The sequence below is a fragment of the Neomonachus schauinslandi genome, chromosome 13 (genome assembly GCF_002201575.2).
Source record: "Neomonachus schauinslandi chromosome 13, ASM220157v2, whole genome shotgun sequence".
Taxonomy (NCBI): domain Eukaryota; kingdom Metazoa; phylum Chordata; class Mammalia; order Carnivora; family Phocidae; genus Neomonachus; species Neomonachus schauinslandi.
Genome location: NC_058415.1, coordinates 93,382,214 through 93,396,465, shown reverse-complemented (window position 1 = coordinate 93,396,465; position 14,252 = coordinate 93,382,214). Strand labels below are relative to the sequence as shown.

At 46.6% G+C, this 14,252-nt stretch overlaps 1 protein-coding gene across 2 annotated transcripts in view; it reads right to left on the bottom strand.

Annotated features, from left to right (window-relative positions):
* Positions 1-14,252, bottom strand: part of EHMT1 (euchromatic histone lysine methyltransferase 1) — an 89,153-nt gene that overhangs the window by 52,523 nt on the left and 22,378 nt on the right. The window contains exons 4-6 of one of the 2 annotated variants that reach the window (XM_021691101.1): positions 9,542-9,713; positions 7,051-7,208; positions 6,532-6,723 (exon numbers count right to left, since the gene is read on the bottom strand). In XM_021691101.1, the coding sequence (XP_021546776.1) occupies positions 6,532-6,723; positions 7,051-7,208; positions 9,542-9,713 (522 nt within the window). The remainder of the gene's footprint in view (positions 1-6,531; positions 6,724-7,050; positions 7,209-9,541; positions 9,714-14,252) is intronic. The other variant, XM_044920743.1, reaches the window with a different exon arrangement.

Sequence of the window (14,252 nt, the reverse complement as noted above, 5' to 3'; positions counted from 1 at the left end):
AGGTGCACGTGCACAGGCGGGCTGGGGGGCGGGAGAGGACACAGGTGCTGTGTCCACGAAGTGACCGGGACCAGCTGCGAGTCCTGCCTGACCCCTGCCCAAGAGCCCGTCCCAGGTGGGCCGCTCCTCTGCTGTATTTCTGTACTGATCTGGAAGGCAGCCCCCTCGGCACGTAATAGACCATCATCTGTAGGCTGAAGACTAGTGCACTTGATGCATTTTGTGTGTAGTAGAATTCAATTAAAAAGTAACAAAATACACAGTAGAAAGATTTCCAGAGGCCAAAAAATAATACAAAATGCAAAACCTACCCTTTAAACCCACCCAAGAGCCCAGTTCAGCCCCCAGGACCATCATGCTAGTGCTGCTCACAGTCCTTCCAGCCAATGTTTGGCACGAATGGGCCTGAACACAGAAGCATGATTCTGCCTGCTGGCTGGCAGAGCACCAAACACAATTTTGTGAATGAAACTTTCTTCTAATTAAAATATGTTTTGGAATTATTTCCATATCAAAGCAATATAGGTACTTTTTTTTTTTTTTTTTTTTGCTGTATTTATCTTTTCTATCCACACAGGTAATACATGAATACATTTTCAATGCAAAAACACTAAAATATATGGGTATCCATTCACCCCTTCTCCACCTACCCCCTGAGGCAGGGATGTGGTAACACACACCCTCAGCCTGGCTCTTTGTGGGGCTGCACCCGGTAACTTCCCCATTCCCTAATCGAGGCACACCCTTATCAGTGTCACTCTGAGGCTGCGTTTTACACAAGCTAAGATCCCCCAGGACAAACCAACAGACACACACTCCTCTCTACAAATGTGGGGTTCAAGACTACTGCCATCAGCAATGCCCAGAGGCACAACCAGCCCTCCAAGGGGTCGCACGATCACTGTGGTCTTCATTCCCCAAGTATACGAGGAACTGAGCAACTTCCATGGCTTCACATACTTTCCTACTTCTTCCACTTTGTCTCATGCGACCAAACCCTCAGTCCATACTGCTACTGGGTACTTGCTTTATTAGTTAGGAGAAGCTACACACATACACGATAACAATGCTTTGCCTATTAAATATGTTATAAAAATTTTCCCTATCAAGTGAAGCTTTGCTTCTGGTCTTTCTTATTATACAAAAATATTGAGACTTTATCTGGACAAGTCAAAGCTCTCATCTTTCTCTTTGTCGCTTCTGGATCTGTGTCTGGCACTGGAAGGCCTTCCTTATTTGAGATTAGAAAAACAGTTCCTAACATTTTCTTCCACGGTTCGGTATTTTATGTTGACACTTTAAAGCTTCTGTAATTTACTTTTTTAAATAACAACTTTACTGAAATATAACTTACCTACTCTAAAATTCATGCTTTTAAAGTGTACAATTCAGGGGCACCTGTGTGGTTCAGTCAGTTAAGTGTCCGACTTTTTTTTTTTTTTTTAAGATTTTATTTATTTGACAGAGACACAGCGAGAGAGGAAACATAAGCAGGGGGAGTAGGAGAGGGAGAAGCAGGCTTCCCGCGGAGCAGGGAGCCCGATGCGGGGCTCGATCCCAGGACCCCGGGATCATGACCTGAGCCGAAGGCAGACGCTCGACGACTGAGCCGCCCAGACGCCCCTAAGTGTCCAACTCTTGATTTCAGCTCAGGTCATGATCTCACGGTTGTGGAATCGAGCCCTGGGTCAGGCTCCATGCTCGGCGCAGAGTCTGCTTGAGATTCTCTCCCTCCCACACCCCTCCCTCCACTCACTCTCTCTCTCTTTCAAATAAAATCTTTAAAAAAAAAAAAAAGGAAGTGTACAATTCAGTGTTTTCGTATATTCCAAGTGGTGCAACCATCACCACTATCCAATTCCAGAACAGAATTTACATTTCCTATGTGACATGATGCGACAGTTCCCCTCTATTTTTCCCCCAAAAGATCAATTGTCCCAACAACATTTACTGAAAAGTTCATGATCCCCTGACCACAAACTAAAAACCCATCCTTAAAAAATAAACAAAAATTAAAACCCCATCCTTAGAGTAAACTGTATGTTCACATACAAACAGGTTTGTTATGGATTTCCTGTTCCACTCACTCAGTGCTTTCCCATTCCTGCACAAGTCCCCATTTAATCACTCTCCAGTAGTTCTAACTGCTGTTTTTTCTCCCTGTGCTTGCTGCACACAATTCCCACATCAACTGTTCTATAGAAAGTCCTCTGAGGGTCTTGATGAGAACTATTCTGGACTTATAGGCAATGTGGGGAGGATGAAACAATGATCTTCTCATTCAGACAAGTAACCGGCCTTCCCTCAGACAAACAAGGGGTCTTCCCTCAAAGAGCAGGTCTTCCCTCAAACAAGGGGTCTTCCCTCAAACAAGGAGTCTTCCCTCAGGCAAACACGGAGCCTTCCCTCAGACAAAGAGCAGATCTTCCCTCAGATACACAAGGGGTCTTCCCTCAGACAAACAAGGGATCCTCCCTCAGACAAACAGCAGGTCTTCCCTCAGGCAAACAAGGGGTCTTCACTCTGGCAAATAAGAGGTCTTCCCTCAGACAAACAATGGCTTTTTTCTCAGACAAGTAATAGATCTTAATGTGAATCTATGTCTCCTTTCCAACCTCCTTCAGGAAAGTTTCAGTTTTCTCTTCTAGGGAATTGACATTTCCTATTAAATTTATTGCTAAGTACCCTCATGGTATTAAAGACTTACAGCTAAGTTTTAGGTGTGATACTGTGATTTTTGCTTTTAGAGTCCTTTTCTTTTAAAGATCCATATGGAAATATCTGCTTCAAGACAACCCACGTGTGGGGCGCCTGGGTGGCTCAGTTCATTAAGCGACTGCCTTTGGCTCAGGTCATGATCCCGGGGTCCTGGGACGGAGTCCCGCATCGGGCTCCCCCTGCTCTGCGGGGAGAGCCTGCCTCTCCCTCTGCCTCTGCCTGCCACCACCCTGCTTGTGCTCTCTGTCAAATAAATAAAATCTTAAAAAAAAAAAAAAAAAGACAATCCATGTGTGGATAAGCAAGACTGGCCAAGCGTTAACAATTGTTCACTATTATCTATATGTCTGCATAGCTTGACATTTTCTATTAGAAAAGTTAAAAAATAGCCCTAGACATTATTGCTATTATTGATACTGTTGTCATTACATTTTCTAACTGGCTATTGCAGCTACACAAGAAAAGGAATGGTTTTATGTCTTGATCACATTTAAGTTCAGCTCACTAGCTATAATAGTTCCTCAGCTGATTTTCTTGAATTTTTTAAGACAGATGATTATATTCTTGGCAAACTCTTCTCCCTTGTCCTTTTAAATATTAATGTTTCCTTCTGGTTCTCATTTTACAGCATCACAGCAAGAATAATCAACACTGCAGCGCTCATGTTAGGGGAGAAAAGAGCAATCCCTCCCTCTTTTTATTATTGACATTAGAAAGGTTTTAAAATGTTCACCACTAAGTAACTTTTTTTGAGGGGGGGTAGGATTCTGATATCTTTAGGTTTATTTAATATAAGCTATCTTTAAATACCACTGGGTAATTTGTATTTTAAAAAGATTGAGCCTGGGTAGATCAGTCGGTTAAGCATCTGCCTTCGGCTCAGGTCAGGATCCCAGGGTCCTGGGACTGAGTCCGGCATCAGGCTCCTTGCTCAGTGGGGAGCCTGCTTCTCCCTCTCCCTCTGCCCCCCAGCTTGTGCTCTATCTCAAATAAATAAAATCTTAAAAAAAAAAAAAAAAAGGCATCCAAATGGCAAATAAACATGTAAAAAAGTACCCAACCTTCTCGGAAGTCAGGAAAATGTGAATCAGAACTATAATGCAACACCACTACACTCACTGGCTGGGCAATACCAAGTGTATCAAGCTAGTGCGACAGAAGGACACTCATGCACACACAGCTGAGAGCGGGAGAGCTGCGTGGCTATGCCTACCACTGGTCACATGACATGGCAATCCCACTGTGGGTGTGCCCCCCACGGACAAAACGGAATGCTCACAGCAATGTCATCTGTAAAGGCCCCAACTGGGAACAGCCCAAATGTCCACCAACAGAGGAACGGATACATAAATTTGAACAGTCATCCAAAGAAATACTGTAACGTAGTGGCCCTTGAACATTCTGGTCTCAGAAACCCTTCATTCTATTAAAAATTACTGGGAATGACAAAGCACTTTTGTTGATGTGTGTTATGTCTACTAACGTTTACTACTGTACAAATTTAAACTGAGAAATGTTTAAACCACAATATAACTCCAATGAGTGAGAGGTAAAACAGTAAGTAGTGTCTTAGCATTATGACAATAACAGTTTTGACCCCACGGACCCTTTGAATGGGTCCCCTCTGAAAGAGACCCCTCAGACCACTTTATAATCCACTGTGCGTAACAATGAAAATGAATGAATAATATAAACTTCACAAACGTAATACTGAGTAAAACAAGTCACACTCTGAAAAAGGAAAACATATGCATGATCCCGTTTACATGAAGCACAGAAACCAAGAAGACAATTCTGCGGGGACCAGAAGGGCCCACAGGGGAGGCTGGGACAACTCAGGCCTGTGAGCTGGGTGGCGGCACAGAGGTGCAGTCACTCTCTGATCAGTGAACTGTTCCTTGTCACAGCTGGAATCATAAAGTCATCCCCCAAATCCAAAAAACATACAGCTGAACTTTATAAAATGCTAGTTTTTCTCATTTAATCTGTTAATGTGGTAAGTCTTATCGACAGGTTTCCTGTAATGAACCAGTGTCTTCCCGGGAAGCCCTACCTTCTTCATAGTCGCTATCATGCAGAGATACAGCTCTGTCTAACCAATACCGTTCCAGAACTGAAAGCGAGTTTGGCCTCAGAAGGAGCTAGTGTCCATCCCCATCTTTCTCTATTCTCTGAAGCAGTTCACATAATAAACCCATTACTGTTTATTACTATTGCTGATTTATTTAGATTTGTTCCTGTTATCTTATTTCGTTTTCCATTTGGCCACACTGTCCTTGTGATTCTACTTTTACTGGTTTCTTGATTCTTTTTGTTGGCTTGCTATCCATTTAATTCTTTCCTTTATACCAATGTATAGAGATACTCAGTATTACTCAGCATCCAGATTCTCTCTGGAAGAGGAGAATCCAGAAACCGAGTCAGCTCTATATGCCACATGGTGTTCGATAAAGGCGACGTTTTAAATCTTCAGGGGAAAGAAACGTCAGTCAATAAATGGTGCTCACATAATGTGGCTATAACCGTTTTGAGGGAAGCCATGGGACCCTGACCTCACATTTTGCGTAAAAGGCTTTACTGAGATAGAATTCATATACCATAAAATACACCCATTTTGAGTATATCTACCTCATATTTTATCCCAAAACAAATGTACATGAATCAAGTACTTATACATAAAAAATGAAACCAATGAAGTATAAGAAGACAGCTTACACAAATTTATTAAAAATCACCAGTGAAAAAGAATGTTTATCTTATTTAGAACCCAGAAATCATAAATAGACTATTACCCGTGGCTTCCAACACAAGACAAGACACCCCCCAAAATTCTGAGAGCTGGAAAGGAAGTCTGTACCTACAGAGCACAGCACTTTGACTCAAAATGTAAAAAGTTAATCCACGAAATTATACATTTCAAACAGGTCACTATTTCAATGAAATCACCTGGAACTTCTCTGCCTACCATTAGTTTTAGAAGACCTCATCAGATACAAAAGCCCATCTTATATAAAGATGGTCCAAAATTCTCTCAAAAAAGTATGATACAAAAAACAGTCCAATCACACCCATCTCCAACCAACCACCTGATTCTCAACTCCTCCTCCTCCTCCTCCTCATCTACTTCATCCCCCTCCAAACTAAGAGCGTAAACACACACCCAGTGGTCAGCATCTACTCAGGAACTGTGTTCTACTCGGGTCTGCCCCTACAACTCCTGAAGACCCTGCCCAGTGCTGAGCCCCCAGGGCCACCTGCAGACAGTGACTTGTGATTGAGCCAGCACCTGCCCCCTCCCAGAGCACATCCTCGCGTAGACATGAGTGAACTGTGTGATGAGGACACACCTGGCACACCGAGATACACCTGGTGTGAGGAGACTGCACACGACCGCTCTGCAGGTCCAGTCAGCAGCCCTGGAAGCTCACTCCAACCAGGAGGAAGAGCCCTTCCCAGCGTCAGTGCCTCACGTGCAGGAGGACTGCACCTGTGGCGCGCCTAGGACTGAACAAGGTCAGTCACACCAAGGCCAGTGACAAGCAGCTGCCACTGGCACACAGTCAGCCCTCAGTGTATGCCTGTCCATCTAGAACCTAAACAAGCTCCAGACGTTTACTTCAAAGAGTGCTGTACAAGACAGCAAACACTCCTCTGATGAAAATAAATCTACAACTTCAAGATAAACAGAATGCAAACACCCAAGTCAGAAGGAAAACAGGGAAATGACTGCATCAGAGAAGGGCCAGACCGCCCCTCACAGGACCAATGACCCATCATCTGTAGTCCCTCCCCGAGGGGGTGAAAAAGGCCTACCTTCTGGGTGCGGTCGGTTTCTGACACACTGCCCCCCTTAGAGGTCCTGCTGTCCTCTGTGGGAAATGCAGCAGCCTGCTCGGCCCCCTGGTCCTCATCCTCATCAAGCTCCTCCGACTCGTCCTCCTCTGAGTCCAGCTCCAAGCTTTCCCCATTCACGTGAAGGGTGCTGGCGCCCAGGTCCTTGTCGCCCTGGAACACGGGAAAGAGCACACTGTCACGAAGAACCCCAGCATCAGGAGCAACCTGCCAACTCCTGCCAGGGCATGGCCTGCAAGGTGGGATGCAGCAACTCTGCCACTGGGGGAAGAGCCAGGAAAGGGTGAGGGATGAGGGGTCAGGGAGCACTGGGAAAGAGGCTGCGCCCCAGAACGAGGCACCTCAGAGCCTGGGTTCCTTCAAAAGGGACCGAGGTCATCAAATTACGGACAACCTCACGTGGTGCTCTTGTGGCCAGAGAGGTCCTGACACAAACGTGGATTTCCAAGCACACATGCAAACAACGCAGGCATGCCTTACCTTGGAACCCACAGTGGAATGAGTTATACTCTTAAACATCTCAATCACCGTCCTCTGTTTTAATACTTTGGTCTTTTTCTTAGGAACCAGGCTATAGGTTCCCATTCTTCGTTTTTTCTTCCGAGATACTGCAGCTGCTAAAACAAAAGGCAAGCAAGCTAAAAAAAAAAAAAAAGTCAAAAGGGGACAAGAAAGGAAAAGAAATACCATTCAAATGTTTTTTAAAGGTAGGTGATAATTCACAAAATCTGATTACCAAAATCATCAGCATGCCACAACAGTGACAGGCATTTCTCACTTGTCCTAAGTTGCACAGAGAAAACTGACAGTACCTTACAGATCATCTGCTTTACTCACAATAAAACACTAAGCTGTGTGGACGGCCAACATGATCACCCTGCTATAAGCAGGAGAAGTGCAAGGGAGAACTCACCGATCATCAGAAGCAGGGCCCTGGAGCACCTCCCACACCCAGTCCCCTGCCTCGGGACGGTCCCGTCCCCAGGAACAGTGTGCCTGCAAGAGTGAGGCTAAGGAGGGACAGTGGCCTCACTGCCAGTCACTGGGGATAGGCCTCATCTGTCCGCCTGACAGACTTCTCACCCACGACAAGGAGTAAATCGCACAGTCTCCAGATGTGTCCACCTCTAAAGTTAAGTGTAGCCACGCAACACTGGCCAGTCTGTCCTCTCCTGGACCCTTTCCCCAGCACCTTCCACCTTGCCCAGCAGTTCACCAACTGAGGGGAAAGAAATCCTTGAAGCAAACTATGCAGGTACAAAAGGTCGAGGAAGACACAGCACAGGAAAAAGCAAATAGCTGGGGGTCTGGGGTTTCCAGACAAGCTGGGGCTCCTGGGGACTCAGGGCTCTCCACCCTGTTCTAGATAAAGCAGCTCCAGGTTGACTGGCTTTATAGAATGAGGCTCTCTATAATATTTTATTTTTTAAAAAGTTCCAGGGTTTTAAAAAATCTGAAAACCACTTAACAGAGGCACTGTACTAAAGGACTGCAGAACCTATGCCCCATTCTGTTCTCACTCTAAGAAGTGGAAGAAAAGAGCGCTGGAAGAGCATGCATGAGCGTGAACTACACCATGACAAGGGCCACACAGACAGCCCCGTGAGCATGGGGTACCGAGGACACCAGGTGTGCCTCAACCCCAGGCTGAGGGCCACACAGGACATCCAGGACAATCACACACACAGCCCTGCACTGTGTTCACTGGGGTGGCTCTGGGCACATAAATGGTCAGGAGGAAACGCAGCTCTGTCCACCTCATGCTAGAACGGTGTGACTGGGCGCCATGCAGGGGTGTGCCCAGGCAGGGATGCACATCCTGTACAGTCACAGGACGGAGAGTAAGATGCGCTTGGCAGCCCCTCAGTGAGTCTGCGTAGCCTTCCTGTTTGTGTTGCGGCAGGATGGGAAGCTAACAGAACCTCTGGGGCCATGACCACAGTAATTTAAAATACTAATAGAGATGACGTGAAATCTAAACTCGAACAAGGTGGCTCCAACACTCCCTCCACCCCCCAAGGGAAGACAGCAGGGCAGGGCAGGGGAAGGAGTGAGGTTTGAAGAAAGCAGACCAAGTGGTCTAGAACCTGGACACAGTCACGGAGGGCTGTGTCCACACAAGCCCTGTCCGTCCCAAGACACCTGACCAGCACGTAGGCTTTCTGTATTCCCACAACTCTGAAAGGCGCACCAGCGATTCTGTAATAAGGCAAAGCAGCTGTGATGACGCTTCCCTAGGAAAAAGGAGACACCTGCAGGCATGGAATTGTGATTTTTGGTACCCTTCCCGGGAGGTGACCACACCAGGAGTGCTTGACCTGCATGAAGACGTCACAGAAAGGGCCTTTCTGCACTGGGGAGAGTCACCTCATCTCTGTAGGAAGTGTGGCTATCTTAGAGGCTCCAGAGGGAGGCCCCTCGCTTGAGATACGCCACCCCAGCATCCTCCCTGTGGGGCCACTCATGCAGCCCCACCTCCTGCAAAGACCCCAACAAGGGATCAAATGTTCACCCATCCCCTCAACTGACCGTGAACAGAAGCCAGCTCAAAAGATCGAGAAACACCCAGGGAAAGTGGCTGGTAACAGAACCAAAGCACCCTTCTCCACAACCTTAACTCAAAGGTCTCCACAATACACTGTGTGTTTCCAACAGCACTTAATTTATAAACAGAGGGAAGTTCTCAAATCTAGAGTCTTCTACCCTATTAGAACAAGGGGATAAGACTCAATGAAAACAACCTTCATTTTGAGCTTGACAAGCGTAGGAAGCAATGCAGGGATTAGTCAAGTTTTTAGAACAGAGGTCCGACATTCCTCTGCAGGTCTACAGGTGAGCACAGAAGGGCCAGGACTCCAACTGCCACGCATCTAGGGCACACACGCACTTAGTCAACACGCTTCTAGTTCGGCAAGGTGCGGGGCTGTAACCCGCCATCAGAGCAAAGACGGCTGTCGGGTCCCCCTGTTACCTGTCTGTGACTTTGTGTAGCACTGGTTTTGAGGTAGTGACTGATGGAGGGGCGGGAAGGGGGGTAAAAGCTGCTGTCGTCCAAAATCAGAAAGAGTTTTGTTGCTCTCCTCCTTTGGCTCCTCATGATCGCGAGCTTCTCGAACTTCTCTGGGATCCTTACTGGCTGCATGCTTCAAAACAAAGACAATGAATAACCGTAATTACACACAAGCAGATAGCCACTGAAGCAACATGCCCCCAAAATGCAGCTCTTTTCCTCAAAAACTTGCCATGACCAAGAGAGGAGATGAAAGAGAGAAGACAAAGTATAAAGCCTGCCGTCATCACAGAGCCCCTGGCTCTGACGCGCACGTACCCGGTCACCCCTCGGAGGATACGGGCCAGCGTCTACAAGCCAAAGATGGCGCTGACGGGGACAGGGAGCAAAAGGAAGCGGCGGCAGCAGTGACCAAATGCAGCACATGAACCCTGAAATAATGTCTACCTGGCCTGCGAACTGCTGACGTAGCTAAATGTATTACTAAGTAAGGTGCTTTCACAGTCTATCACTTTCACAGCTGCACTGTGCAACAGCCCCCCACAACAGACTACACTTTTAAAGTTACCTTTTGTTCACGGTTTTACCACTCTCCTAAATCTGTCTTCAGTCTCAGCCTTCCAAGACCCCGGCAGCCTGTAGTACTGTCATTAAAACCCTCATCCCTATTAGCGGTGCTGCCTTCATTCTGGACTGCCTAGACACAACTAACCCTCTCCCCTCCACTGGCTTCCCTAAAATCACCTACAGCCCTGAGATAGTTGGATCTCATGTCAAATTCCATTTAACCAAGTTTTATCATACGCACAGTAGGGGCAATCAACAGTGAAGAAATAGGCATCCTTCAATAAATGGCGCTGGGAAAGGGGTATCTCCACATGCAAAAGAATGGAGTTGGACCCTCACCTTACGCTGCGTACAAATACTAACTCAGAATGGATCAAAGATCTAAAACTATAAAACTCGGGACGCCTGGGTGGCTCAGTCGTCGAGCGTCTGCCTTCAGCTCAGGTCATGATCCCAGGGTCCCGGGATCGAGCCCCGAATCGGGCTCAGCGGGGAGCCTGCTTCTCCCTCTGCCTCTCTCTCTATCTCTCATGAATAAATAAATAAAATCTTTAAATAAATAAATAAATAAATAAAACTATAAAACTCTAAGAAGGAGGAGGAAAGCTTCATGACGTTGAATTTGGCGATGATTTCCGGATAGGACACCAAAAGCACAGGCAACAAGATCAAAAAACCGATAAATGAGACTTGATCAAAATTAAAAATTTCTGTTCATCAAAGGACACAATCAATAGAATGAAAAGGCAACCTACAGATCGGGAGAAAATATTTGCAAATCACATACCTGATAAGGAATTCATATCCAGAATATATAAAGAACTCCTACAACTCAACAACAAAACAAACAACCTGATTAAAAAATGGGCGAAGCATCTGATCACACATTTCTCCAAAGAAGACATACACTACACACGTGAAGAGATGCTCAACATCACTGATCATCAGGAAAATACAAATCAAAACCATAATGAGGTATCACCTCACACCATTAGGATAGCGACTATTAAAAACAAAAGAGGGGCGACTGGGTGGCTCAGCTGGTTAAGCGACTGCCTTCGGCTCAGGTCATAGTCCCAGGATCGAATCCCGCATTGGGCTCCCCGCTCAGCGGGAAGCCTGCTTCTCCCTCTCCCACTCCCCTCTCTTGTGCACGTTCTCTCTCTCTCATTCTCTCTCCCAAATAAATAAAATATAAAAAAAAAAGAAAGAATACAACCCCAGAAAACTGTCAATTATACCCAATTAAAACCAAAATGTTGAAAAGGATGTGGAGAAATTGGAACCATTGTTGGTGGGAATGTAAAATGGTGCAGCCGCTGTGGAAAACAGTTCGGCAGTTTCTCAAAAAGCTAAACATAGAATTACCATGTGATCCAGCAATTCCACTTCTGGATATATACCTAAAAGAACTGAAAGCAGATCTTGAAGAGGTATTTGCACACCCGTGTTCACGGCAGCGCTCCTCACAATAGCCAAGGGGTGGAAGCAGCCCCAGCGTCTACTGACAGGTGAATGGATAAACAAGACGTGGTCCGTCCACACCATGGATCATTATTCAGCCTTGAAAAGGAAGGAATCGCAACACCTGCTACAACGTGGATGAAGCTGGAGGACGTGGTACTGAGTGAGATCAGCCCAGCACAGAAAGACCAATTCTGTATGAGTGGAAACTCTCAGGGGGCCGGAAACTCGGGGGGTGGGGGCTGGGAACAGGGTTTGATGGAACAGAGTCTAGCCTGGGAAGACGAACAAGTTCTGGGGACAGATAAAGAGGAGGGCCGCACAACAGTGTAAAGGCCCTTGATATCCCTGCCCTTAAAAGCGAGCCTACCTGGGAGGGTGGCCTGGATTCCAGCTCTTGGGGCGATAGCCTAGGGGACTTACTCACACTCAGCTCAGTGACCCTGTCTGTCGCTTGGTAGGGAATGTGGCCCAGTCCTGGAGTGCCCTTCCTTCTTCGCCCAACACCACCGTCTTCCCCACCACCTTCATAATTAACCTGCCCTAGGCACATAGAGCACAGTTCACATGTAACTTGTCAACTCTGTAAAATCCTTCAGTGTCTCTCAAACATACCAGGTTGTCCCTAAAGAAGTCACTGCTGGAGCAAAGGAGTCAGGTAATGTTCCTTTCTGTCTCCTGCAAACTACCCCCATTGACTGTGTGGCCACAATGACTCTCAGCCTCCACCATCTCTTCTTACAAGAAATGCAAAAGATGATTTTAAAGTATACATAAATGAGGGGCAAAAATTAAACCTGAGGAGGAAACAGTCATGTGAGGCTAATTCTCACTTAGACACAAAATCTTTAAGAGATTATTTCTGAAAACCTGAAAAAAAAAAAAAAAAATCACGAGCTGCTGAACTTGGGTGAAGATGCTAGACTCTGTCAGGGCTCTACTCTCTGACAACAGCAAAAAAGATGAAAGACACATCTACTTCCCATTGAGACAGCAGGCCGGCACCTGACTGCATGGAGGGGCACCCACTGCTGTGATGGAGCCCTGAGCACCCAGCCAGCCCCAGCCTCCCACACAGAGGGAGGTGACCACAAACTGCTCTGGCCCAGGTGCTGGAGGTCTACAGGGTCTGGCCCTTGCTGGCCCTACCCACCACCCCACCCCACCCTGCCAGTGTTCTGTGCATCGGCTCTGCCCTTCTGCCAGGCGGCCAGTACCGGAGCCACCAGCCAGACCCATGTCGGCTCAGTGTGAACACTCTTAGCCCAGCCTACTTCTCCTTCCAGATGCTTAATTCCAGTGGCAACGAACAAGGACTTGTACAGTTTCGGCATTCAAAACTACCTCTCTAACCAGGCTGAGAGCTCCAAGAACAAGGCCACATCTTTTGTCCAGAACCTAGAGAATACCAGTGGCAGCGGTTATGCGTGAAAGCGGATTGGGAGAATGGTGACAGGGATGAAAACGGAGAAGGCTAGGGGCGCCTGGGTGGCTCAGTCTGTTAAGCGTCTGCCTTCGGCTCAGGTCATGATCCCAGGGTCCTGGGATCAAGCCCCGAGTCGGGTTCCCTGCTCGGCAGGAAGCCTGCTTCTCCCTCTCCCACGCCCCCTGCTTGTGTTCCCTCTCTCGCTCTCTCTCTGTGTCAAATAAATAAATAAAATCTTTAAAAAAAAGAAAAAAAGAAAAGGGAGAAGGCTGGAGGGCCACCATGCTGAGGCCCAAAGGAGTTTGCACAATTCAACTAGGGAGACAGTCTGCAACACAGGACACAGTAACAAACATTTCAATGCAAGGGGAAAAGGTTCCCTTCCAGAAGCTCCTGCTTTCTCTGCCCAAACAGTGAATGAGTTGCACCCTGTGCTGGTGCTTTTCTGACAGGACCAACACTGGGTGAGAAGGAGCCTCCACACTGCCAAGGGACATCAGCCATGCAGCAAGAACATGCCTTCATTTTTAAACTCTTACCAACAAAATGGTTTTATTATCACAAGCCTGCAACACTCATCACTGGAATGACTGATTTTAAAACACCATTTTCAATAAAACAAGGTCTCCCAAGAAAACCAAACGAGACTGAACTGGGTTTGGGGAGCAGGGAACTCCAAGGGCAGGAGAGGCCAGGTCTGGAGCCAGGGGGCTCCATATCAGAGGGGCCCTTGGGAACACCACTGCCTTGACTCGCCTTGACTTGTCACTACATCACTGTGCCCTCCGTCCTCCCATGGGGCCCCAGGGGCAGATGAAGTTCCCAGGTGTGTCTTCAGGAAATCCACTTCTGAAGTCTCAGCACCCGCCTGTCCTCTGTCCCTACAGCTGACTCAAATGATATGTGTGACAATCAACTGCACATCATTAACAATTGTAATAACTCAGCACACAGCTAACACTTAGATAAGCCTATACGGTCAGAGAAATTTCTTGAAGTTAAATTTCAAATTGCCTTTTTTTCCTCAGAGGAATATGACAGAGTGACAATAAAAGATCCCCAAGAATAAACATGTATTAGAATAAAATCCTGGAAATGAGAACAGAATAAAAGTATAATTTCAAGGAGACAGATAAATAACGTAAAGTTTCTGACTTCCATTTTAAAATTGATGATGGTAACCCAAAAAATGGCAGGCAAAAATAATGAATGTTA